Raw genomic sequence first — 27,159 nt, 5'->3', positions numbered from 1 at the left:
CAAGGCCCGCCTGCCTGTAGGCCTGTCATCGGACCCTGTCTCCTCTACCACTCGACCGGTGGGAAAGATGTTCATCTTCAGGGCTCAGCAACCAGCGAGACACGTGCCGGCCAGTGGGGACACGAGCCCTGTGTGACCCGTTCCCAGCCAGCTGTGCTCCTTGAACCCCTGGTCTGAAAGCGACGGAGCGGGGCACGGACACATGCGTGTTTACAGGCACGAAACGCACGGCAAAGAAACGCAGCGGAAGATAGAAGTCGCAAATGAAACTGTACCCTTTCGTGTGAGTGCGCGCGTCTTCACATTTGAACTTCTTTAGTCTGACGGAGGGCTGTAAACTTCACTACATCCAGCAAGCATGTTTAAATGTTAATTTATCTTATTTTCATTACTAGAACAACTGTCATTTACAAATAAAAAAACAAATTAAAAAACAAGAAACGTACAAATAAAACCCCACCAGCACGCGTGCAGGCTGTGAGGACATGGAATATACGGCAACTGACGTTTCATGCTACTCTTACAACCAGATCTAGGAACACTTAAGCTGTGAATGACGGGTCTGCGGTGCCTGGCAGCTCCTTCGGGAGATTATCCTGCCGTACTCCACCCCCCCCCCCACACACACGCACACTCACGCACTGGACAGACCTCTCAGTACACAGACGCACACCATGGCACTGTGAGAGACGGGAGTGAACGCAGCAGACCCCTCGCATGGGCGGCCGACACCGAGCTCATCGGGTCAGTACAGTCCAGGAGAGGAAACCCAAGGGACGGCTTCGCTACACTCGGTCACGACGGACCCATCGGGGAGAGCAAACGGCTGCAGCTCCCCTCACTTTCTGCCTCGCAGTCTGTTACTGCACAGCGGCCTTGTGTCTATATAGGACATTAAAAAGAATAAGAACAATAAAAGAACTGTATTGCAATATTGCCAGTAACAGGAATTACAGATAATATATATTTATATGTATATATAGAGCAGCTCAGGATGGGGCCGGACAGGGGGGGGGGGATCTCGCATCAGCTGGAGGATTCGCTACTGGATGGCACGGGGACACACAGGGGACACACAGAGGTACGCACTGGGACACAAGGAGACGCACAGACACAGAGGGACACACAGGGACTCAAGGGGACATACAGAGGTACACACTGGGACACAAGGAGACACACAGACACACAGGGACACAGACACCTCTGAAACCAGCACGGCCATCTACTGAACCGCAGCGCTCACAATCACAGCACCGCCCACCACGACACGGCACCTACAGAACACCGGCTCGGACACGCGTCCCCCCGTCACACGAGCCGTTTCAGAACAGATTCTTTTTTTTAATGTTTTTTCTTCTTTTCTTATAAGAGAGATAAAATAATAAAAATATACATTTACAATTATACGATGGCACAGACGCTGAATAAACAGCCCTAACAGCTACTGTAAATAGTGGTGTACGGAGTGGTTACACAAACACGAACGAGTGGACTGACGCTTCAAGGAACCGCTTCGTCCCCCCGGCTCCTGTGGCCCCGCGCCGGCCCCTCACCACCCCCCCCCCACGGGCTCTTCACCGCTCGGCGGTCCTGGAATCAAAAGCCTCTCTCTGTTTTGGCATGAAGGGTTTACCAGTGCGAGAAATAACCATCAAGGCAGAGAGGAGCAGGTGAAGGCAGAGCTGCACGGGGGGGAATCAGGGGCGGAGCCGGGGGGGTCCGCGGCTCACACTCACAAGAACTTCTCTCGCATGAAACATCGGTGCCTCGGCTCGAGGAAATGGAAGGAGGAAAACAAAGGTACAATAAGAACATGTTAAAAAAATGAAAACAAAACAAAAAACATCTGTAGTTTATTCGTTCACCCTGGGAGGTGGAGGGCACAGCGGGGGGGGGGGCGTCGCTCTTGGCAGATGGTTCTAGTTCTTCAGGACGGAATCGTACACCTGGTACACGTACTGGGACACCTCGGGGGCCCGGCACTTCAGCGACAACTGAGACAGAGAGAGAGAGAGAGAGAGAGAGAGGGAGATCAAAATCATACACTCTTCCAGGTCCAGCAATCTTCACTTGCCTAACTTCCTGGTACAGGAATCGCACACACACCCCCGCACCCCTCATTCCTCTGAGGCCCCACAGCTGTCAGGTTCTGCTCCTAATTAAAACTAAATTAGGCATGTACCGCCAGGGCCAAGCGATGGCCATGCCGCGCTTTCCTCCGGGACGGCAGGTACCACAGCAGCGCCGCGATTACAGGAGCAGATGCCCAGAAAACAATTAGGACGAGGACATCTTAATCTGCAGATTAACATATTCAATCAGCGCCGGAGAGACTGCTCTTCTAGTACACTCCTCGTCCCTGAGCGTGGGCGAGAGGGAGCGGCGCCGGCTCGGCATAGGGGCCACACAAACACCAAGGACGTCTGCGCGGGCGTGTGCGTCTGGGCCACTCTTTAACAACCAGGAGGACACAGTGATCTCAGGCTGGTTCTGAACAGTCCTGGGGGTTTGCTGGAGCAGAATACCCAGCATCCTCTCTGGTGTCTGTCAAGGTGTGCCAGTATGAGACCCTGGGATATGTCGGGTTTCAGCAAATCAACACGGGTCATGGCAGCTGAAACGTTTTTAATGGAACCTTCCCCATCGAACCCCCCCCCCCCCGCCCCCACCTCCCCAGAAACACACTCGGCACGCGGGGGGAGGAAGACAGCAGCCGAGAAAACACGATTTCACAATCCTTCACGGTGTAAATTGCTCTGCGAGGGGCGAGCGCCTCGTGTGTCGGATCTCTGGAGTGAAGGACTCTAATGGAGGCCGCTCCACACGGCAGATTCATTGAGCGCCGATTGCGATGATTCATTACAGCCGCCACCGGGAACATTAACGCCGTTATCGTTGGACAGGATCTCCTCGGCCTCACGGCGCGCCGGGCCTCTCCGGGCATGAATAATTCGGTGACTCTCTTGGTGCGTCGGCACAACGAGCCGTCACAAGACATCTGAGAAGGAGTGAAATTAATGGGTTTGTACAGCTGCCAACTGCTGTCGCCGCAGATAGGATTGCTGCTTGTCGAAAGCTATCATTATATAACAACATCCAGAGGAGCGGGCCGGGCAATTACGCGCGACAGCCAGTGAAAATAAACAAATACATAAATGCACGACACACACAAACAGCCCGGCTCTCGGGGCTCGCAGACACAATCGCTTTATTTAAGATCATCCGGGGGCTTTTCACCGGCCCCCGTCTGGCTGAACAGCACGGCAGCCCGGAGACTCATCAACAACCCCCTGAACAACAACCCCCCGCAGAAGCAGCGTGTTCCAGTTTGGCGATATATTTACAGCCGCTCTCCAGAACGTTCTGCTCGCCCTTCTCCTCGATTCCCCTGCGAGGGAGAGAGACCCGGCGCAGCGCAGCGTAGCGTCCCAGAGACTGTGCAAAAGGGAGTCTGGATGCATGTGTGCGTCTGTTTTCAGGGGGCGCGGGGGGGGGTCTCACCGTGTAGTTGGGGTTCCCCGGTTGGATGCGCAGCTCCGCCAGGATCCAGATGCCGTTGGTGAGCTTCAGAGACTGGTACAGCATGTCCTGCCCCTCCACGTTCCTCTTGGCGATGGTGTAAATATTGTTATTCTGCAGCTTCCCCGAGACGGTGTCTGAGGAGAGATAATTACAGCTGAGCACAGGCCCCACCGCCGGCACGCTCCTCACCCAACCCCCCCCACCCCCAACCCCGACTCCAGACATGTGCTGCATTACTGAAGATAATGGCAGGGAAATTACATGGCAGAGAACAAGTCTTTTGTCACTAAGAGTTTCCATTAGCAAGAGGTTTTCTTTGCCCCCGGCTTTCTTTTTGTTTACGTCAACCTTTCCCCTTCTTAAGAGTTTATTTTGATTTGTATAATCCCCCCCCCAACTAAGTACTGAACATCAGGTTGAGCAAAGCAAGTTACACAGAAGAATGAGTTTCTCCTGTCGTTTCCATCTCAGAAGAAAACAATCGTGAGGCTGAGCGAGCGGACAGCGCAGAGTCTCTCTGTTAAGACCGTCATTCCCCTCAAACCCGGCCGTGGGAAACTGAAACCGAGCTTTATCAGACTCTCCAGACTCGCTGGGAGAGGGTGAGAGGCTCCGGCAGACGGAGGCCGGAGGGGAGAGAGAGAGAGAGAAGGCAGAGGTGAGAGAGGCGGGCAGGTGGCCGGGAGCATGAGAGGGAGAGTTAATTAAAAAGGGCTGCCAGAAACGGCAGGGGCTCCTGGCCAACTTCTCGACACCCCGCCGGAGGGGCGACGTGTGATGTAACCACCCAGGACGTGCATCTGTGCGGCTCGGCGGCACCCCGCTAATTCTCGCGGTTCAGGGGCCCGGTAACCCATTCGGGGTCGCCATCCTCACACGGTGAACGGTGAGGGGGTTACTGGGGGGGTCGAGTTTGCAAGAGCGGAGAATGACAAGTGAGTGGCGTTTTAAATCCTGCTCTTCCCCGAGGGGATTTCCTTGGGCTTAATTTGCGAGTTGAGCTCTGAAGGGTTTCATCAGTGTGTCAATCACGGCACTAAGCCGAGCGCCGGCGGATCATAATAAGAGAGACTGACGGCTGACAGCATCGGGCTGAGCGGCAGAGAGGGGCTCTCATCCTCCACAGTGAGGGGGGGTTCCTCTGAGAAAAATAAAGTTCTTATCTGGTAAAATTCCATGAGAAACGGAGAACCCACTTCTGTGCGCCGGCGGGACAGAGGCAGGCTGCCCGTCTCCTGCCCGTTCCTGGACGGCACGTGTTGGGCCATGAGATGTGGGATCACCAGCAGCCGGCGGGATTAAGACGGATCGCTCTGGGTAATGGGAAATGTAACGCATTGGCGATCTCCAGAAGAGTATTATAGCATCTCTATCTGCCGACTCCAACCGCAGGAAACAACAAAGATGTTCGGCTGCACGTGTCTGGACGCAGGCGACCCAACCGCTTCCCATTTGTCTTTCTACTTCTGGGCCAGGCTGGATTACCACAGCTTTCCTGGCCCGGTTACGGTGTGTGCATCCAATCAATCCAGTGTCCTCCACAGCCAAACCAACGCCTGCCACTGCCCCCGGACCCCCAATCACACACGTCCCTCTCTCGACAGCAGAGCAGGCGAGCGTCCAGCCAGGGAAAACAAAACCCAAACAAACAAAAACACCAGCTGCCTGCATTACATTTATTTTGGTCGGGTAAAATAAAAAAAAAAATAAAGACGACAGGTTGCCTGACAGCAGGCAGATGCGACGGTATGAGATATGAGCGGAACGATGGTGTCTGAATGCTGTGCCTCCGAAACAAAGCGCCCACCGCCTCTGTTCCCGGCGCGTGCCGAGCTGCCGCAGCCTCTGGGTTTAAAGCGACTCGGCTTCAGCCTGACGAATACCGACGAGCTCCCAATGGGAGACAGAGTTTATGCGGCACGGCACTGAGACGCCCAAGAGACGAGGGCCTTCAGACTGGTCCTTGTCCCCCTGTAGGGCTGATGAACTTATTTAACGTATCCTATGAATAACGTATTCGTCCGTGCACCGATCTTGCAAAGCGACCCTTTCTGCCCGACTGCCTGCCGGGCCCAGTGATCACTCTGTGCCGCTGTGTCGACACTCCGCCCCGAGCTGCGGTCACTCGCTCCCCTACCGGTGACTGGTAGGCGACAAACTCAAACAAAAACAGACAACAGCAACATCTATTTGTCTATCGAGTATGAGAAATAAAATGTAACCAGTGCATCGCAAAATACATTTAAATGCGTCACTGCTCAGCCTGTGCACTTTCCTCCTGACTCCAGCGTGTTCTACATACATGATTTACAGGTCTGTTACGCTACGATGGGTCTGCGTGCCAAACGACTGCATCGCCGGCTTCACACACATCTAATTTTCTGAGAAACAGTGACATCGGAACCAGGGAGACATCGAGTGTGAGCAGAGAGACCTTGTCTGTCAAACCAACCGCAAAACAAGCCCTGACAGCCCACGGGGGGGATGGGGACAGAAAAAAAAAAACTTTTCAGGTCACAGGAAGTGTGCAGCTTCTCCGGTAGAGCCACGTCCGATACAGCACGCTTAGCTTTACGGAAAATAAGAACACGAACACGGAGCAATGAAGAGAAAGAGTGCGGTGTCATGACCGTGTGTGCTGCGGTTGGGGGGCAGGGTACTGTGGGGGTCCGGCGTCCGCGCCACCTTAACAGAGCCCCCCCACTTGCCTGCCGCGGCTCCAGCGCTGGAGACAGAGACCAGGTACGGAGGAAGGAAAAACACAAGCCTGCTGCTGTCCTCATTAAAGAGCGCTTGTGGGGCAGCAGATGCTCATCTCTCGCTCTCTTTCACTGTTTCTCTCTCTCTCCCTGTCCCCCTTTCATCATCTCCCTCTCTCCTCCCTCTCTCAGCCCGCGCACACTGCTCCGTCTGTTCACACCGCCCCCCCTTACCTCATTAACCCTGTGGCTCTCTGCTCTCCCATCATGTGAGGGCCGTGCCCTGACCTCCATCTCTGAAGTGTGTGTGTGTGTGTGTGTGTAGTGCGAGTGTGTTTGTGTGTAATGTGTGTGTGTAGTGCATGTGTGAAGTGTGAGTGTGTATGTGTGTGTATATGTGTAGTGTGTGTAGTGCGTATGTAGTGCAGCATTGACGGGATGAGGGAGAGATCCTGCATCCTGGACTCTCCTCAGTTTAAAGGCTGCCCCCCCACCTGGCCGCTTACCTGCATTGAGGTGACATTCCTTAATCTGGTACTGCAGCTCGTTCTCATTGGGGATGTCCTTCCAGGTGGCCAGGAAGACCTGTCGTTCTGTGGACAGAGAGCGAGAGAGACTCGGGTCAGGCCGGCGGGCAGCCACGCCCACGCAGCGTTGTGTCGATGCTCAGACACTCAGTTCCACTTGCTGTTCCTGGAATAACACTTCAGAAATAAATGGATCTGTTTCTCTACATGGAGAGCGATGGTTGAGACAAGTGCGAGAACAGGGCTGGGGTACGACTGGCCTCAGTGCCCAGCTGTGACGCGGCAGAGTGACGGCAATGCTCTTACCCATCTTGCCGTCCTCCACAAAGAAGACGTTGAGAGGAATCAGGCAGCTGAAGTAGAAAACATCGATACTGTTCTTCACAGCCACCTGTGGAACAAAACAGAGACCCTGAGCGCCATGTACACAGAGAGAGAGACACACAGAGACAGACAGACAGACAGACGCACACAGAGACACGCAGAGACAGACAGACAGACCAACCGACACACACACACGCGCAGAGACAGACACACACACGCGCAGAGACAGACACGCGCAGAGACAGACACACAGACAGAGAGACACGCCTGCACGCAGAGACAGACAGACAGGCCCGCACGCAGAGACAGGCAGACGCAGAGACAGACAGACACAGACACACAGGCCGGCCTCTTAGCGAAGGCAGGAGCTCGGCCCCGGGACCCCCACACTCTGCTCTCTAATCCTGACTGACGGGCTGTTGGGGCGGGAGCCAAAGCACGGCCTGTGGTAAGAGGGGCAGCCTGGCAAGGTCTGCCAACGCGCTGCCAGCCTGCATTATGTATGAGCTCTCCCAGCCAGCGTTGGAAGGCAATGTAGAGAACAGGAAGGACAGCCAGGTCTGCAGACCACTTTGAGAAGGGGGGGGCACTGCCTGTTAACTCTCCTTTATCTCGAACACTCACCCCACCCCTCCTGGAACAAGATTACATAAACACAAACGCCTGCCAGAAGATCAGCAACTCATTATAATCCCCTTTATCCAGAAGAGAACAATATTAAAATCTGCAGCGATGCGAAGGGCAGGTCACTGCATGTTAACATCAGTGATTTAAACACGGCACACGGGAGTCGGGAATCATGAACACACAACCAGGAACAGAAATATCAACGCAACTTCTACGGGCTCGTCTTCTGGGACTTTTTTCAGTTCCTGGGATCCATCCAGCAGCTTCCTTTGTCCATCTCTGATTGGTTCTTCTTCAGTAACATCTTCACTCTTTCAATGATGTCACGTGTTGGTTTGTTCTCGGATCCAATCTCTCCTTGTTACTCCAGGCAGACAACTTTTCCCGGCTCCTTTGTGTCGTCCGCGGTTTGTGCGTCATCTTTGCGTTTAGTGACCAGGTTTCACGGCCAGCAGAGCGCTCTTGTTGTCTGCAGAGATCAGATACTTTTCTCTTCAGGCAGAAAACAGCGAGCGGCTTCTCCCACATCCCCACTTTCACTCTTCTGATTTCTTCCATATCTCCCTCTGTGCTGATCTCTTGTCTGAGGTCGACAACTCTTCTTGACTTCGTTGAGTATCTGTTGATCTGCTCAATTGTTCGTAGCTGTAGCAGAGCTGTTCAACATGAGTCCAGTTTTCTTGCATCCAAGATCTTCAAATTGAAGCTACAGGATTTCAGGTGTTTTTGCAAATATGACGATGTCACCGGCAAATCGTAAGTTGTGGTTTACACATATAGGAGTCTACGTGGACTCCTCACTCTCTCCATCCAAACAATGTGGGGAAGCAATAAAAAAGGCAAACACAATGCTAGGGCATTTTGTCAAAAGTGTAGAATTGAGAACAAGGGCAGTGATGTTCAGACTGTACAATGCACTAGTTAGAGCTCATCTGGATACTGTGGACAGTTCTGGGCTCCACACTTCAAGAAAGATATCGCTGCTCTAGAGGCAGTTCAGAGGAGAGCAGCCAGACTTATTCCAGGTCTGAAGGGAAAGTCCTACTGAGAGACTGAGGAACTGAACCTTTTCACCCTGGAACAGAGGAGACTACGTGGGGACTTGATCCAAGTCTTCAAAATCATGAAAGGCTTCGAGCACATCAAACCAGAGGAGCTTTTCCAGATCAGCAGGGACACACGCACCCGGGGACACAAATGGAAATTGGGCTTCAAGGCATTCAAGACAGAAAACAGGAGACACTTCTTCACACAGAGAGGCGTCACAATCTGAACAAACTCCCCAGCGATGTGACTGAAGAGACAATGTGGGAACATTCAAAAACAGACTGGATAGGATCCTTGATCACTTAGTTATTAATGGACACCAAACGAGCACGTTGGGGCGAATGGCCTCCTCTTGACTGGACACTATCTTATGTTATATATATATATATATATATATATATATATATATATATATATATATAAAAAGCAGACGCGTGAAGCGGAGCAGACAAATAAACGTCAATCTCTGATGAAGCGGGCGGCTGTAAGTGTACCTGCAGGTTGTTCAGGGGGTCCATCTTCATGACGGGGCCGATGGTGTTCAGGGGCAGCGACAGCTCGATGCTCTGGCCGGGCATCAGCGGGGTGTGCACGGGCAGGGGTGTGGTGGGGATCACTCCGAAACTGCGAGACAGGACAGCACAGGTGAGCGGGGCAGGGCAGACCGGGCCCTTCTCACAGGGTGGTGGGGCCAACGTGTCTTTATTTCCTCTTTATTCCACCTGGAGTCGTCCTGAACCGTTTAACCACAGCGGCGCTCTCTTCACACACCGGGTATTTATTCACCCGCTCCCTCAGTGCTCTGCTGACTGGACTCACCTGTTCTTGTTGAACTGGATGGCGAAGTCGGCCATGTGCTGCAGGGCCTTGTTGGTGAAGCTCATGTCCATGTACATGTGGCCCTGCCGGCGGGAGAAGGTCCCTGCGATCTCCAGCCCCTTGGCCTTCACAGCGGGCAGCCACACCTGCAAGCACAGCAACTGCCCTTATTGCCCGTTCCACATTGCTTATTGAAAGAGGTGGGACTTCCTCCTGGGTAAGGGCATTCACCGAGGAATATACTACTACTACTACTACTACTACTACTCATGAAAGGCATCGACCTCTTCAACCCAGAGGAGCTTTTCCAGATCAGCAGGGACACACGCACCCGGGGACACAAATGGAAATTGGGCTTCAAGGCATTCAAGACAGAAAACAGGAGACACTTCTTCACACAGAGAGGCGTCACAATCTGAACAAACTCCCAGCGATGTGGCTGAAGAGACAATTTGGGAACATTCAAAAACAGACTGGATAGGATCCTTGATCACTTAGTTATTAATGGACACCAAACGAGCACGATGGGGCGAATGGGCTCCTCTCGATTGGACACTGTTCTATGTTCTTACTACTACTACTACAACAAATTCCCCTTGACCCTGTACTGGATGAAGTGGTTACTGAAAATGGACAGATACTGATGACTGGGCTGCCTGTGACTAAGTGACTGAGCCCCTCCACTAACCCCCGTGCCCCCGAGTACTCACCGCTTTGGGCGCGACGAAGCCCCCGGTGGTGACGGCCATGCTGGTGGAGAGGTCGAACAGGTCACTGAGGCCGCTACTCAGCGCTGCAGGGGTGGGGGAGGGGGCGAACGTGTTGGGCACTGACGACGGGATGAAGTTCTGCCCCACCTGAGACCACACAGGGAGAGGGAGAGAGAGAGAGAGAGAGAGAGAGAGAGAGGGAGAGGGATGACGCATCAGATTTGACCGACTAATTGGAAATGATTCAGAAACTGAGGATGGACTGAAGCTGGGCCCTGGCGGAAAGAGCCACAGTTTTCTGTATGGTGGCGGGCCGGCCAGGCACACAGTTAGGGCTGTATAACCCGATATGGCTCTGCATGAAAGATTAATTGGACTCAAGGCGCGACGCTACCTATAAAACCATCCAAACATCGCTGTGTCCCAGGACAAGGTCAAGTGAGGTTTGGCCAGTGATTATTGCTGGGTATAAAATTAACTGATAAGAAACAACACTCCAGCCACCAAATCATTATTAGATCAAGACTCACGACAAAGAAATATTAATTAAGAAAACAACAAAACAGGATAGATATGCAAGCCCACAGAACATTAAACCCAGAAGTCTTTAACCTCTAAAACGCACCAGTCACACTTTAAACACTAAACCGAAGTAAAGCAGCAAAAGAAGGGAAGGCACTTACTGCAGGACTGCCACCAACGCCTCCGCCCAGGTCTCCACCGAGCTACAAGACACAAGAGAGACCCCCAATCCAGAGCCGCACAGACCACAGCAACACACAGAGAGAGAGGGAGGGAGGGATAGAGGACAGGAGAGAAGCACTCAGCACCCCAAAGCCTGCCAGAGAACCCCCCCAGCCCAGGAGCAGCAGTGCTGTGCAGAGATGGACGGTACCATTTCCCACAACACTCTGCTCCATGGACACTTATTTTTCTTGATGGAAAGTGGAGAGAGAAATGTATATATATATTAAAAAAAGCCTTAATGCTAAATGTGATGAGATGAAAACACAGCACCCTAGATTAATACCATTTATAATTTATAGACATGCAACCCCCTCTCTGCACCGGGTCCTGGGCACTGAGGACCGGCGCGGTCATGCGTTGTCCCAGACCGGGCTCTGTTGCTTTTGTGACACTTTCTATCTAACACTGCTGCTGCCAAGGTCGAGTCATCTCTGTGCTCTGATTTCATGAAGCCGCGGATAACGGCTCAAGGCACACGAGTGATGATGGGAGAGAGAGGCAGGCGAGACATGTTTTCCGTTTTTCTCTCCCCTGAAGGGGTTAATATTGAGTGCTCGTCTTTACCTCCCTGGAAGAAATGGCAGAAGGACACGTGCATGGGGAGGTCACCTTGGCGTGCGTGCGACAGGGAAATTACAGCCATAAAACCATTTTACTGTCAGAGAGGCAGCGAGAAACTAATCAATCGCAGGTAGGGGTGCTGAAGTGGGCCGAGCGCCGCCGCGGGGGGCTGCGGCCGGGGGTCTCCCAGGCGGGGATGCGCTGCTGGCGGAGGTATGGAGAGATAATGGATAGAAACCCATGCGTTGCGAATAGGCTACTACAGCGGCTTATACAATCAGACAGAACTCGTGCTCTGAGGATAGCGCACCACGCTGTCAGTGTGATTATTCTCAAAACGCCGGGTGCTTTAACCGCACAGATAGTCTCCGTCTCCCGCCGGCACTGGCGGTGGGGAGTATGAGGTTTTCTTGTTTAAACAACTGAAGGGGGAAAAAAAAAAAATAGTTCTGATAGTAATAAAGTCACACTGTCCGAGTGCTGCATGTTACCGTGCGGTGTCAGATGGGCGTGAAGCCGCAGCTGAGCCACTGTGAACAAACCTCGTCAATTACCCCCTTCTAACGAGGCCTCTCTGACTCGGAGGACCTTAACTGATTAATTGTGGTAGCTTAAGCCAGCAGAGAGCTGCCCATCACGTCCTACTAGTATGCAAACCCCCCCCGAAGTTCACCGCTCAATCCGGGAAATGAATCCTCTCCGTCCATAACTGCTAACGCATATCCGTGTGCGACGCATGACGGCTGTAGGAGAGACGGGCGGTAGGAGTGCCGGTTGGCTCAGAGCCATAGCGCGCCGCAGGCACCGTGTCCGAGGAGAATGAGACTCTGAGCTCAGCTGCTATTTTTAGCTGCCATTGTTGCACCTTGAGGCCCCACGCAGGTCCAGAAATCAATCTTTCGCGTCCTGACTGTCTTGCTCTGTGTACGGCAACCGACCGCTCTGTCGCGTGCAGGCGGATAGAGTGGCGTTCGTGTCCCCCAAGAGCAACGGCAAACTCTGGGGGACACGGCTCCCGAGGACAAAAGGGTCTGAGCGGGATTAATCTGTGGCCTCGGGACACAGACTCCATGATTTCAGGGGCGCGATGCAGCCGTCCTCTCAAGAGAGAACCTGGGCCTGTTATTATTTTTTCCAGTTTGATTTAGGTCTAGTCTGTTCTACTATTATATTTTTTCTCTTTTCTCCTCTCAGCCATGAAAGAAGACTCTAAAATGGGCCAGAGAGAGAGCGAGAGAGAGAGAGAGAGAGACAGAGCGAGAGATTGGATTCCTGATTGAAAACAGAAACCGCTCTTCTCTTAAAAATAATAAATTAGATAAGACGGCTGCAGGCCGAGTTAAGCAGCTCTGAGACGGACTGTCAGAGAGGCTGTGCTGTTAATGAATTAGATCCTCTGTGCAGAAACTTATAGGAATGTCTTACTGTATGTTTATAATGTATATATGTCTGCCAGCAGTAAGCATCGAGCTAGCACACAGCTTTTATAGTGTGGCATTATCAGGCCCCCCCGCTCGATCCCGGCCCACAGCGCTGTGAAGCTGTGACCCGGCAATGTCGAAGATCTCCCTGACAGCCGCGTCCTGCGCGTGGTGGGGCTACGCGAGACTAAACGCACAGTCATAGCGCTGTGGCCCCGTCTCAGTACCCATTCGTTATACACGGCCTCTACACTTAACTCCGCTGCTCGAGCGCTTGAGATTAGCAGCAGGTTCCACGGCTCGAGAGTCCCAGGCACGGCGCCACTCTGATGCCAGGCTGAGATTCCCAGTGAGCCAGAGTCCAGCATGAGCTGCGCTGGGTTTACAAAATACACGTCTTTTTAAATATGCGTGCAGCTCCCTGATGAGAGACTGCAGCACCGTCAGATCCACAGCAAAGCAGGATGTGAAGGAGCCAGCGATGTACAAGAGCGCTTTCTGTTCTCTCTCCTGCTCGTCCGCAGAACAATAATGACACTTCACAGAGCGAGGGCCCACTCAGGCTGAAAATACCCCGGCACCCAGGTGAACAGCAGTTACTCTCGGTAATTTGCTATAGAGATGAAGAGGCTCGAAAAGCACCTGCAGCACATTTCGAAGCCGCGCTGCCATCTGCCTCGGCAGCAATCCCATCAGGCCCGACGACAGACAGGCGGCCGGAGCCAATTCCCGTTAAACGGGACCAACGAGCCGCTCGCCGTCTCTCTGCTTCCAGAGCAAATGGGATTACTCTCGAGGTCCCGTGGCGCTTATGAGGACGGAGGATTGAGAGGAAGCAGTGGGACACAAAGAAAGAAACGAGGCATAAACCCACAGTGCTGGCGAGGTGGGCGCGAGGGATCGATGGCAGTGGGCACCACACTCAACTGGGCCTCTGAGAATAGAGGCATTCTGGAATGCAAGCTAATGAATACTAATTAAAATCTGGATGTTTTTAAACAGGAGGTAATTAATATTCTGTCGTACTCTGGGATTTAATTAACAAAGTATGGGTGACAGGGGGAAAATAAAACAGATAAGAGAGTCAATCTTCTCTGCGTCTGCTGAAGGACGGTTTCAACACCCTCGCGTTGCTCGCAGGGGGCCAGGGGAGACGGATACTCAGACACGACACCCTAGCGCCACTCACAGGGGGCCAGTTATAGACAGAGATCTATAACTGCAGCACAACGGGGAGCCAAAACAGGCCCTTATAATCTCACAGGCTATGAAGTCAAGAAGTGTGCAAAAAAACAGCATCCAAGTATTTATTTCTTTAAAGTGACTCTGTGTTCATCAATCAAATCAACACACTCCAATTTGGCTTCTTTGAAGGGAGCTCTAAGCGTGCCCTCCACCCACGGTGCTTTAAGATCGAAATAATTTCACACAGAAAATCTCACGGCGCAGTTCGGACACCCCCCACGCGCATCTGACATTTTGCCGTTTAAAAAGATCGGCGTGCCACTCTCAGACTCGCGCTGTTTGCGCTCTCGGTCAAACGCAGGCAGATTCTATTAACTGATTGAATACACAATGCAGTGAAAGGCAACGCTGCGGCGTTTCTGATCTTAAAGTCTCCACATCAGTTAAAGATCAAATATAATTGCCGAGAAGAAAGGCAGGAACAATTAGCAGTTCAGCGCTACGAGCGGAAAATGTAAAGCCACCGACATGGTCACCACGACACAAAGCCATGCGTGTGTGGAAGAGAGGACAGGGAGAGGGAGAGGGAGAGGGAGAGGGAGAGAGAGAGACAGAGAGCCCCAGTGCTGGGCTGAGTCAGCTCGGAGAGGATTGATGAGAGGGGAGGGCAGGGAGCGCGGGAGGCAGGAGTGAGTTACCCATTGTGTGTCCTCTCCCATCTCAGGAGGGGAAGCAGGTTGATGAGGAGAAAGAGGAAAATCGTTATAAGAAGCCCCCACCCCACACTGCGCACCCCCCCAGGACACAGCAGCACACACAGCCAGCGCCACGCCACACAGACACCAACACAACCACTAGCAATACACAGATATCTGAGGGGAGCCCGATACACAGGCAGAGCCAAGAGCCCCGGAGCCAGACGCTCTCGGGGTGAACTCTAAGGCGGGCAGCGCTGTGGGGGGCCGGGCCAGGGGTTTACGTCTGGGGTGCTGGTCGTATAAGCAGAGACAAGGGAGCTGAGGGGGACAAGGTAACAGATGAACTTGCACAAGGTCAAACTCGACCCGACGCGGGCCAGGTCCGTGCACAGGAAGTGGGCCGACGCCGGATCGCACCGCCATCATCGGCCGCCGTTTGCGGGGACAGGGAGTCGGGCCGCACTTCCCATCTGTGCTCGGCACCTTTCTTTACGTTCTGCCACTACTGTGGAGGCTGTCCCGTCAACGTCCCTCCGTCCGCTGTACGGACCGAGCCTGCAGCCGGCACCGCAGCACAGAGAGGCGAGGGAGGGGGTGGGGGACCACTGTCCCTTTCAAATCATAGAAAAAAACAACAACAAAAGCCACCGCACTGCAGCCAGTCGATAACGAGCAAAGCATTGTGACTTACTCCCTGGAGATCGCAGTGGTTTCCTCTCTGGATCTGTGAAGATTACGAATCATTGTGCACGGATCAAAAAGCGGCCCTGGGCCCAGACTCTCTTCAGAACGACAACCGGTTCTGGTTCGAGCTCGGCAGTGTGAGCCTGTGTGTGTGCGAGTGTGAAGGGACTCTCCGTGCTAATGAGGGGGAAGCCCGAGCGGTGGAGACACGTCTCGGGTTCGTGTGCGTAACGTTTCGGGGGCCAGACGCTGTCGAGGCGACTCTGCGTGCAGGGATAAGCAGATGCTGTCAGATTAGACGTTTGCTGACGATACTGGCGGTAAAAGAAATAAAAAAAAATTCAGAGAAGAGTTTTAATTAATCGCCAGAAAAGATCTGTCACGTATTGTCTAATTAAGAACTGCACAGCTGTTCTCATTCTTAATTGCTGCTCGTCAGCATCAGCAGCTCAATCTGAGACGTGTCTGGTGGCCAGATCGTTAACCCTGCAATGGCCGCCGGTGCTTTAGTCCACCCGTGTGTGTACGGGTATGTCTGGCAGGATGTCCTCCCCCAGTATGGTGAGATGTACAGTTTTCACAGCCTAAAGCCCCAGCTTTCCAGAGGGGTTTCTGTTTGTGTGGCTGCCCCTCAGTCAGGCCTATCTGCCCCGTGGGCTCGGTGCGTCTCCCCCGGCCGAGGCTGTGTCACACACCGGCCATGATCTACCCCAGGCCCCGCCCCGCCCCCCAGAGCCGTGTGACTCACCAGGCTGTCCAGGCCCCCGCCCAGCAGGTCCACGGCCCCCATCTGCATGGAGGACACGTGTGGCACGTTGACAGGGGGGCCCAAGTCCAGGTTCAGCAGGTCGCCCAGCAGGTCACCCTGGGAGGGGATGACCTGGGGCTGGTCCAGAGGGGCGGCCGGGCCCGGGCCCACGGGACTCTCCCCAGTATCGATGCTGGGAGGGAGAGCGAGACTGATCAGCTGAGAGGAGTGCACCGTAATCATTTTTAATTAATCACTGAAGACTAGGGGGGGGATGTGGGAGATAGAGAGAGTGGGAAGAGAGGGAGAGTGGGAGAGAGGGGAGAAGGGCAGAGTGGGAAGAAAGGGAGATGGGCAAAGTGGGAAGAGAGGGAGAAAGGGAGCGGGTAGAGTGGGTGAAGGAGTGTGTGAGAGAGAGTGGAGGGGGAGATGAGCAGAGAAGCAGATAACTGTGACTTTACCCACAATGCTCCAGTAAAAACCAAACTTTACAGACAGGCACCCTTTGGATAGCACTTTCAGACAAACTAATAAACATGGGGTGCTGTGAACCAGTTCAGTATCTCTCTACCTCCCTCCCCCTCTCTCCTGGTCTACCTGCCATGCTGGATGGGCAGGTGTTTGCGGTGGATGCCGTGGCTTCCCTCCACAAAGGCGTTGGGCGGTTTGTGGTAGACGGAGGCCAGCGAGCCGATGTGGCAGATGAGCTCGTCCAGCAGCGTGGGCTCGATCAGGTCCGTCTCCTCCGAGATCAGCGGCTTCTCGGACAGCACCACCTCCTTGGCCGTGACCGGGTCAGTGGACAGCAGGCGCCAGTAGATGTAGCCGCGGTCTCGCAGGTCGGGGTTGTCCGAGTCCTGCCGACGGCAAAGAGGGGACACTGAGCCACTATGCAGAGAGATGCAGAGACGCCGGGCCAGTGACCCGTGCTGCCGGTGGCCCCTCACCTGCGTGGCCAGGCTGAGCACCTGCTGCACCAGCTCCTGGGTCTCCGACGGCTTCTTCAGGAACAGCTTGACGATGGCAGTCAGCAGGGTCAGCTGAACCTGCGGCACAAGGAGAGGAGGGGGTTAGCCATGGAGACCGGCGACTAGGGGTGAGGTCAGTCTCGGGGGGGCTCGTGGACTCCTGACCTGCGTGCTCTCGTCGTGGAAGCCCTCCAGGAAGCTCTCCAGCAGCTCGTCTGCGTTGTCGATGCGCTCGGCGTATTCACCCACGATCCAGATCATGGCGGCGCGGGCGTCTGGCTCGTCCAGGGAGTCCAGGTTCTCGCACAGCGTGGCGATGATGCTCTCGTACCTGCGGCACGGCAGAGTTCAGACACACGGGCCACAGCGGGACAAGGACAGAGTGGGACAGGAGAGACGGAGCCGGAAAGAGTGGAAGATTGGACCGGACAGATGGACGGGTAGGAGGTAGATGTGCACATGGAGAACGGGCTCTTACTTGTTGGGGTACTTGCGGAAGATGTCTCTGATGACCACGATGGCCTCCTGCACCACGTAGTTCACCTTGGTCTGGATGAGGTCCAGCAGGGTGCTGACGCAGCGCTCGGCCGATTGCTGGGAACAGGGTGACACAGAGGAGAGATTAACACATCCATCTCTACGCAGCGGCTTGGAGCAGGACCGCCAGGGGTGACAGGAGGTCAGGCTGCTCTCGCTCTGCAGGGATCTCACAGCGCACTGCTCACTCATCTCAGTGCCCTGTGTGTGTTGACTGTCAAGTCAGTCCTGCGGTGGAACAGGCTGCAGCCACAGGACAGCAGTGCACAGGGCCCGGCCGCCTCCTACAGGGACTCACCTCCACTTTGATGGCGCAGCGGCCGATGGCTCGGACAGCCTTCCGCACAAAGTCAACATCGACCTCCGTGGCGTACTCCTTCAGCTCGGCCAGCACCTGCACACGGCACAGGGGCACAGTCACAGCAGGGACAGTGGCTCCAGGAACACACACACGCATTTGCAGAGAAACACACACACACACACACACCCAAACGCACACACAGAAAAACACACAGACACAGACAGTGTACAGAGGACCAGTGCTTTAAACTCCGATTACAATACTTGCGCTGCACGACACACACACGCCCCCTGCAGGCCGTACGGACCCAGAGCGGGGGTGAAAGCCCGGTGTGTGCCCAGCACAGATCAATGGCATTCCCCGGTGCGTGGAGGGGAGTGTTTGCTCTCTCAGTGTAAACACGGCGCTGGTTTGAGGGCCAGCTGCGTTATCAGGTGTTTCACAACCTTATCTGAGCTGATAAGGCAGTCATTCACACTGGCCAAAGAGCACAGACGGGCGGGCAGCGGGGAGGCGCACCTGGGCGATATTGGCCTGGGAGGCCAGGCGGATCATGATGTCCAGCTTCTCCAGCTTGACGTAGATCGGGTCGTTGTACTTGACGAAGAACACCTTGATCTCCTGCTTGAGGATCTCAGGCCTGCAGAGAGAGAGAGGGAAAGTGGGGTCATAAAATGAAACTCTTCTGCTGGGCTGGCAGGAACAGTAAACATGAAGGTGCGTGACTGACACCTGGTGGCTGGAGTGTGGAAGTGTCCCTGCACACACAGGTGTGGGGGAATTGGTGGGGAGCTATAGGGAGCTGTACGAACCTCTTCTGCACGATGAGGTTGATGTTCCTCAGAGCCACGTACTGCACCTCGGGCTCCCCGGACAGCAGCGTGACGAGCGGGGGGGACAGCTTCTTCAGCAGGGTGTTGTAGTAGTCTGAGTCCTTGGGCAGCAGCTCCAGGAACTTCATGAGCACCTTGACGGCGGACAGCACCACGGCCGAGTTGGCATGGGAGAGCCGGGGCGTCACGCGCTCGCAGATACTGGGGGGCAGAGGGACAGACAGACGGGGGTGTGAGAGACACCGGCATCGGCCGGACACAGCTCAACAGCCCCCCCGTCGGGCCCCTTTTCTACTCCGCACTGGACCGTACGCATCTCTGGCACTGACCTCTGGGCCTCACGCTCGTCCTTGGGGTTGTAGTTGGACAGGCAGTCCAGGATGAAGATCTGGCCCCACTCCGTGCACTCGTTCAGCGCGGTCAGCAGCTTGTTGATGTTCTGGGGGTTCAGGTCCAGTAGGTTGCTGTTGGGGTGCGACTCACTAATCTCTGACAGGGCCGCCACAGCGTTGGCCACCACCTGGGAGAGACAGAGAGAGACAGAGCCCAGTGCTCAGCATCCACACCACCCTCCCTGGTGCTTAAAAACAGCCAAGATCTTAATCGCACACGTCCCAGACGGTGCTGCACGCGCTCGCGGCGCCCACGCTGACAAAAGCAGCCCCGCAGGATCTGCAGCTTCATTAGCACGGGTGCCTGGCCGCTCCGCAGGGCGCCGCTCCTGCTAATTAGAAATCAGGTTCGGGTTCACGTCTAAAAGGCCTCAAACTGAGACGCCAATAAGCGGACGGGCCCGGCGAGAGCGAGTCACAGCGACACGGCATTACTCACTGCCGGCGCTGCGGACTCCAGCAGAGCTCTGATATCGGTGAAGGTCGCTGATGAGGCAGGAAGGCAGTCGGGGCATTTTCACATCTAAGCTCTCTCCGCCGCTCTCCTTCTCTCAACACCCTGCTTTCCTGCCCCTCGGAGGCTTCTGAAGATTCCTCTTATTTTTTTTCTTTCTTTCTCCTCAACTTCGAATTCAAACGCAATGGAAACTGCCTTTTCACATTTTAATACAAGACGCACAATGTTGCCAAGGGAAGACGGGCGGTGTCTGTGTGACCCTCAGGAGGAGGGGCACGGGGAAGGGGGCGCCGGGCCTACCATGGGGTTGGAGTCGGCGATGAGGTCCCTCAGGGAGTCCAGGAAGCCCTGGTCCTCCACCATCTGTGCGTTGATGTCGTGCAGCTTGGCCACGCACACGGCCGCCGTCTTGCGCACGTACGGGTCCTCGTCCTTCAGACACTTGCGCAGCGGCTCACACAGGTACTCCGTGATCTTGTCCACGCGGATGCAGCCCATCGTGCGCACCGCCAGCGCACGGATCAGAGGGTTGGGGTCCTCGCAGTCCTGTGGGGGGGGCGGGACAAACAGAGGTGTTGACCTGAGAGGAATCATTGAAATACGCCCACCCAGACCGACTCCTGCGAGAAGAAACCCCCGACAGATCGACAGCAACGCAGACAGGGGAACACAGCTGCACAGAGCGCTGAGCTACAGGGTAAATGACCTGAACACTGTTACTACTGACCGAACACTGTAAATATTGTCTGACTCCCGTTACTACTGACTGAACACCCTTACTACTAACTGAACACTGTTGATATTGACTGACCACCCTTACTACTGACCGAACACCGTTAATATTACATTATTGTCATTTAGCAGACGTTCTTATCCAGGGTGACTTACATTTGTACCCATTTATACAGCTGGGTATTTTACTGGAGCAATCTAAGTGAAGTACCTTGCTCAAGGGTACAATAGCATTGCCCCACCCGGGAGCAAGGTACTTCACTTAGATTGCTCCAGTAAAATACCCAGCTGTATAAATGGGTACAAATGTAAGTCGCCCTGGATAAGAACGTCTGCTAAATGACAAATAATGTAATGTAATGTAATATTAATATTAATAGTCTGACTACTGTTAACTACTGACTGAACACCGTTAATATTGTCTGACTACCCTTACTACTGACTGAACACTGCTCTCCCACTCAAAGTCTGGGCCCTGACGGCTGACAGCTGGAGGGAAACAATTCAAACAAATATTGCTCATCACACAAGAGGCTGACGGACGAGCTGTGCCGAGCGGCTGCTGGGGTCCCATTTACGAGCTCAGCTGCTGCCAACAGGAAGTGATGCAACACATCCCTGCTTTCCACACAGCGGCCAGCGACTCTGCGATGTGAGGAGATAGTGGCTCCCCGTGGCACACTCTCCACTGAGCGCTGCCTCACGTCACTCAGAGAGGCCTGTGCTGGTGACGTGCTCCCTCGACACGCCAGGCTCCAGTCCAAGGATAATTTTTAAAATCACCATTATCAATAGCAACGCTGCTCTTTGTGTCTGGGACCTAATGGCCTGAGCTTTCACCCTCAGACTGCACTGGGCGTTAAGAATCTAATTCAAACACGCTGGCTTTTGGACTCCCAAGGGGCCCCACCTTGACGAAGCTGTTGACTGCCATGATGGCCATGTCCGGCTGGCTCTTGGCATAGTTCATTAGGTAGAGGTAGACCAGCTTCTTCAGCTCCAGATTGTCCGTCTGCATGCAGTTGACCACGTCAGGGAACAGGGAGCTGGCAGGACGAGGGGAGAGCAGGGTTACTGAGCGGACGCACACACAGAGAGAGACGCACAACACAGCGCTCCTCTCAGACGCCAGCTGCGCGGGGGCCATGGAGATGCCGCACGCTGTGGCACAACCAGAAGTGTGTCATGTTTCACAATCTGAACAAACTCCCCAGCGATGTGGCTGAAGAGACAATTTGGGAACATTCAAAAACAGACTGGATAGGATCCTTGATCACTTAGTTATTAATGGACACCAAACGAGCACGATGGGGCGAATGGGCTCCTCTCGACTGGACACTGTCTTATGTTCTTATGTGTGTCTAATTTCCATCTATGCAGATCACAGGCGGATATGAAACGCTGTGGCTACACAACACCGTCGGCTGCAGACGTCGCTTTCCGATGCTATTGAGAGCGTTCGCTGATAGGGGTGGTTGTTCTTTTGCTTCAGAGATATCCAGGATACTTGTGTTTGCATGTCTTTATCTCTAGGTTTTTAAAGTCTTGGATCTCTCTGAAGCAAAACCTTTCTTTCCCACTGGAAGCTAATGTGGTCGACTGGCCCATTATGGATCATATGAAGAAACACAAACAAGGGATAGCAGGTAGTGTGCAGTATAGTGTGTAGAGACAGTGTGCAGTATACAGTGTGTAGTGTGTGCAGTATACAGTGTGTAGAGGCAGTGTGCATTGCCAGTGTGTGTGCAGTATACAGTGTGTAGAGACAGTGTGCATTGCCAGTGTGTGTGCAGTATACAGTGTGTAGAGACAGTGTACAGTATACAGTGTGTAGAGAGTGTACAGTATACAGTGTGTAGACAGTGTGTATGCAGTATACAGTGTGCAGTGCCAGTGTGTGTGCAGTATACAGTGTGTAGAGACAGTGTCTGTGCAGTATATAGTGTGTGTGCAGTATACAGTGTGTGTGCAGTATACAGTGTGTAGAGACAGTGTGCAGTATAGTGTGTGCAGTATACAGTGTGCAGTGCCAGTGTGTGTGCAGAATAAAGTGTGCAGTGCCAGTGTGTGTGCAGTATACAGTGTGTAGAGAGTGTACAGTATATAGTGTGTAGAGACAGTGTGCAGTATAGTGTGTGTGCAGTATAGTGTGTGTGCAGTATACAGTGTGCAGAGAGTGTACAGTATATAGTGTGTAGACAGTGTGCAGTATACAGTGTGTAGAGAGTGTACAGTATATAGTGTGTAGAGAGTGTACAGTATATAGTGTGTAGAGACAGTGTGCAGTATACAGTGTGTAGAGAATGTACAGTATACAGTGTGTAGAGACAGTGTGCAGTATACAGTGTGTAGAGAATGTACAGTATATAGTGTGTAGAGACAGTGTGCAGTAGTGTGTGTGCAGTATACAGTGTGCAGTGACAGTGTGTAGAGAGTGTACAGTATATAGTGTGTAGAGACAGTGTGCAGTATAGTGTGTGTGCAGTATACAGTGTGCAGTGACAGTGTGTGTGCAGTATAGTGTGTAGAGAGTGTACAGTATATAGTGTGTAGAGACAGTGTGCAGTAAGGGAGCGGCAGCTGCAGTACCTGACGTCTTTGCCCACAGTCATGGCAGCGATGACCTTCTTGACCGCCTCCTTCCTCTTCTCCTTCTTCTCATTGTTCAGCTCCGCCTTCAGCTCGAAGATCTCCCCTGAAACGACCCCCAACACACAGTCACCTCCCTGCGGCCCGGCCCGGCGCGACACGCAGCGCGACACGCAGCGCGACACAAGACGGACAGACGAAGAGGAGACTCAACACTACACAACGTGACTACTGAACTACAGCACACATTCCTGTTCCCCTTACTCCAGCTTTACTCCAACACGCTCTCACACTCTGACACAGCCCCTCCCCATGCCTCGGTGCATTTTATACATGTATTTACACACAACACGTCCCCATTGCCGCCCCCCGAGGAGGACTGACCTTTCTTGTTGGTGGTGAAATACTTTGAATCTGTCATGTCTGCAGTTCTTCAGGTCAGCTGGAGAAACTGCAGGAAGCCACACACACACAAAAAAGGAGAAATGAAATGAACAGCGTTTACAGCACAGCGCATCTAACGGGGTTATTTCAGCACGGCTATTACTGAGGGGGCAACACACATGTAAGCAGCTTAACAAAATACATCAGTCCAAGCTACATAACACATTAAGCAACGCACAGTGCTCTACCTTAGACACGCACAGCCCATATTCTCAACATGCACTACCCTGGGATCTTTCACACTGGAATATGTATTCAGATATCTTATTTGTATGTTTATTTATTTATTTATTTTACATGCAAATTGAAAATAAACTATATAAGCACCCAGGTCTGAAATGCTAAGAACGGCCCATTATACTATATTCTAACAGAAATAACGGTAACTCACTGTCAGTACTGCTCAAAAACAAACTTTTGAAATCAGAATCGATTCTGTAAATACACCGCAGCCGTGTTATTATTAGTTTGTATTTATTTAATAAAGGAGATGATCTGTAACAGGATGCATATCGGTTTAGTGGGAAATAAGAAAGCAGAGTATCTGCAAAAGAAGTTGAACCAACGGCTGAAACTGCTGTACTGTACAGTGAAATTACCGCACTTCTGCACTGAATGACACCAGTGAAATAACAAAAGCATGGACTCGATCTGATAACCATCACTGCCCTGTGCTCATGTGTGTGTGTGTCTGCTGCCTTGTGTTCATGTGTGTGTGTGTCTACTGCCCTGTGCTCAAATGTGCCTGCACCGCCCTGTGCTCATGTGTGTGTGTGTCTGCTGCCCTGTGCTCATGTGTGTGTGTCTGCTGCCCTGTGCTCATGTGTGTGTGTGTCTGCTGCCCTGTGCTCGTGTGTGTGTGTGTGTCTGCTGCCCTGTGCTTGTGTGTGTGTCTGCTGCCCTGTGCTCATGTGTGTGTGTGTCTGCTGCCCTGTGCTCATGTGTGTGTGTGTCTGCTGCCCTGTGCTTGTGTGTGTGTGTGTGTGTCTGCTGCCCTGTGCTCGTGTGTGTGTCTGCTGCCCTGTGCTCATGTGTGTGTGTGTCTGCTGCCCTGTGCTCATGTGTGTGTGTGTGTGTGTCTGCTGCCCTGTGCTCATGTGTGTGTGTGTGTGTCTGCTGCCCTGTGCTTGTGTGTGTGTGTCTGCTGCCCTGTGCTCATGTGTGTGTGTGTCTGCTGCCCTGTGCTCGTGTGCTCATGTGTGTGTGTGTCTGCTGCCCTGTGCTTATGTGTGTGTGTCTGCTGCCCTGTGCTCATGTGTGTGTGTGTGTGTGTGTGTGTCTGCTGCCCTGTGCTCATGTGTGTGTGTGTCTGCTGCCCTGTGCTCGTGTGTGTGTGTGTGTGTCTGCTGCCCTGTGCTCATGTGTGTGTGTGTGTGTGTGTCTGCTGCCCTGTGCTCATGTGTGTGTGTGTGTGTGTGTGTGTGTCTGCTGCCCTGTGCTCGTGTGTGTGTGTGTGTGTGTCTGCTGCCCTGTGCTCATGTGTGTGTGTGTGTGTCTGCTGCCCTGTGCTCATGTGTGTGTGTGTGTGTCTGCTGCCCTGTGCTCATGTGTGTGTGTGTGTGTCTGCTGCCCTGTGCTCATGTGTGTGTGTGTGTGTCTGCTGCCCTGTGCTCATGTGTGTGTGTGTGTCTGCTGCCCTGTGCTCATGTGTGTGTGTGTGTGTGTGTGTGTGTGTGTCTGCTGCCCTGTGCTCATGTGTGTGTGTGTATGTCTGCTGCCCTGTGCTCATGTGTGTGTGTGTGTGTGTGTGTGTGTCTGCTGCCCTGTGCTCATGTGTGTGTGTGTGTGTCTGCTGCCCTGTGCTCATGTGTGTGTCTGCTGCCCTGTGCTCATGTGTGTGTGTGTGTGTCTGCTGCCCTGTGCTCATGTGTGTGTGTGTGTGTCTGCTGCCCTGTGCTCATGTGTGTGTGTGTGTGTCTGCTGCCCTGTGCTCGTGTGTGTGTGTGTGTGTCTGCTGCCCTGTGCTCGTGTGTGTGTGTGTGTGTCTGCTGCCCTGTGCTCGTGTGTGTGTGTGTCTGCTGCCCTGTGCTCATGTGTGTGTGTGTGTCTGCTGCCCTGTGCTCATGTGTGTGTGTGTGTCTGCTGCCCTGTGCTCATGTGAGTGTGTGTGTGTCTGCTGCCCTGTGCTCATGTGTGTGTGTGTGTCTGCTGCCCTGTGCTCATGTGTGTGTGTGTGTCTGCTGCCCTGTGCTCATGTGTGTGTGTGTGTGTCTGCTGCCCTGTGCTCATGTGTGTGTGTGTGTGTGTCTGCTGCCCTGTGCTCGTGTGTGTGTGTGTGTCTGCTGCCCTGTGCTCATGTGTGTGTGTGTGTCTGCTGCCCTGTGCTCATGTGTGTGTGTGTGTGTGTGTGTGTCTGCTGCCCTGTGCTCATGTGTGTGTGTGTGTGTGTCTGCTGCCCTGTGCTCGTGTGTGTGTGTGTGTCTGCTGCCCTGTGCTCATGTGTGTGTGTGTGTCTGCTGCCCTGTGCTCATGTGTGTGTGTGTGTGTGTGTGTGTCTGCTGCCCTGTGCTCATGTGTGTGTGTGTCTGCTGCCCTGTGCTCATGTGTGTGTGTGTGTGTGTCTGCTGCCCTGTGCTCATGTGTGTGTGTGTCTGCTGCCCTGTGCTCATGTGTGTGTGTGTCTGCTGCCCTGTGCTCATGTGTGTGTGTGTGTGTGTCTGCTGCCCTGTGCTCATGTGTGTGCTCATGTGTGTGTGTGTCTGCTGCCCTGTGCTCATGTGTGTGTGTGTGTGTGTGTGTGTCTGCTGCCCTGTGCTCATGTGTGTGTGTGTGACACATCTCCGCGTCTGCGTGTGAACTGCGGTTACAGCGACAGCTCCGCACATACAGTGTCGTGACGTCATGAAAACAATCCTGAACGGGCCGTCCATTTAAATCAAAACGGGCAGAACCACGAACCGGACCGGACCGGCCACTACATCCACATCTACCACCGGACGGATCAATCAACACACAGCTTGCAATGACGGACAGCATCTGCTGGGGCGAAGCAAACGGGGCCAATTCTCGCCACAGCTCAGCTGGACCCAAAACCTGTATTAATAACAGTCAACCATTTTGTTATTTTATGCTTATTAATGATTCTGCCCCCCAGAAATAACTCCGGGGTAATTGACGTCATCACGACCACCCCCCACACACGTCTTCCCCTGTGAGAGAGGCGTCTATTTGCACAGATTAGTGCCTTTAAACATCATTATAAACGACGCTGTCGCATTTTGTAATTAAATTGTAAATGCGCGTCATGAGACGGCGAGACACGCCTGTGTGTTATTTTCGCTCCTCCGTTATTCCTCGCTGTTATTTTCCTCCCAGCAGATGCCAGGGGCTGCTAGTGCTGCGCGGCGCGGCTGGGTGTGACCCCATTCCCGCAGCGGGCCGGCAGGAAAAATCGGTGCCGGGAAGGAGGCCTGCCCGGGACCGGGGCGTGAGAGAGACCCGGCGCTGACCTGTCCGTGGGTGGCGGCGATCACGAATGGCGTAGAGCCGAGCGGAGACGTTCAAGGTGACGGAGCAGAGATGCGGCGGCGGCGGCTGCTGTCCGGACTCGCTGACGGGCGGAGACGCTCCCGGAACAACCAGACGCG

General features: G+C 53.6%; 1 protein-coding gene across 5 annotated transcripts in view; it reads right to left on the bottom strand.

Annotated features, from left to right (window-relative positions):
- ap2b1 (adaptor related protein complex 2 subunit beta 1) overlaps positions 1-27,159 on the bottom strand; it is a 27,335-nt gene extending 176 nt beyond the window's left edge. Inside the window, exons 1-24 of one of the 5 annotated variants that reach the window (XM_066695788.1) lie at positions 27,022-27,159; positions 23,513-23,579; positions 23,129-23,234; positions 21,450-21,585; positions 20,108-20,353; positions 19,288-19,478; positions 18,938-19,159; positions 18,645-18,765; positions 18,123-18,218; positions 17,766-17,881; positions 17,453-17,618; positions 17,267-17,365; positions 16,917-17,176; positions 16,320-16,512; positions 15,579-15,611; positions 14,888-14,908; positions 10,959-11,000; positions 10,276-10,422; positions 9,566-9,711; positions 9,241-9,370; positions 7,055-7,139; positions 6,728-6,814; positions 3,502-3,656; positions 1-1,994 (exon numbers count right to left, since the gene is read on the bottom strand). The exon at positions 1-1,994 is cut by the window's left edge and continues 176 nt beyond it. In XM_066695788.1, coding sequence (XP_066551885.1) covers positions 1,920-1,994; positions 3,502-3,656; positions 6,728-6,814; positions 7,055-7,139; positions 9,241-9,370; positions 9,566-9,711; positions 10,276-10,422; positions 10,959-11,000; positions 14,888-14,908; positions 15,579-15,611; positions 16,320-16,512; positions 16,917-17,176; positions 17,267-17,365; positions 17,453-17,618; positions 17,766-17,881; positions 18,123-18,218; positions 18,645-18,765; positions 18,938-19,159; positions 19,288-19,478; positions 20,108-20,353; positions 21,450-21,585; positions 23,129-23,234; positions 23,513-23,549 — 2,910 coding nt within the window. In that variant the 5' untranslated portion in view covers positions 23,550-23,579; positions 27,022-27,159 and the 3' untranslated portion in view covers positions 1-1,919. The remainder of the gene's footprint in view (positions 1,995-3,501; positions 3,657-6,727; positions 6,815-7,054; positions 7,140-9,240; positions 9,371-9,565; positions 9,712-10,275; positions 10,423-10,958; positions 11,001-14,887; positions 14,909-15,578; positions 15,612-16,319; positions 16,513-16,916; positions 17,177-17,266; positions 17,366-17,452; positions 17,619-17,765; positions 17,882-18,122; positions 18,219-18,644; positions 18,766-18,937; positions 19,160-19,287; positions 19,479-20,107; positions 20,354-21,449; positions 21,586-23,128; positions 23,235-23,512; positions 23,580-27,021) is intronic. The other 4 variants (XM_066695789.1, XM_066695790.1, XM_066695791.1 and 1 more) reach the window with 4 other exon arrangements.

This window comes from Amia ocellicauda, chromosome 22 (genome assembly GCF_036373705.1).
Source record: "Amia ocellicauda isolate fAmiCal2 chromosome 22, fAmiCal2.hap1, whole genome shotgun sequence".
Taxonomy (NCBI): Eukaryota; Metazoa; Chordata; class Actinopteri; order Amiiformes; family Amiidae; genus Amia; species Amia ocellicauda.
The sequence above is the reverse complement of the archived record's forward strand: the minus strand, read 5'-3'. Positions and strand labels throughout refer to the sequence as shown.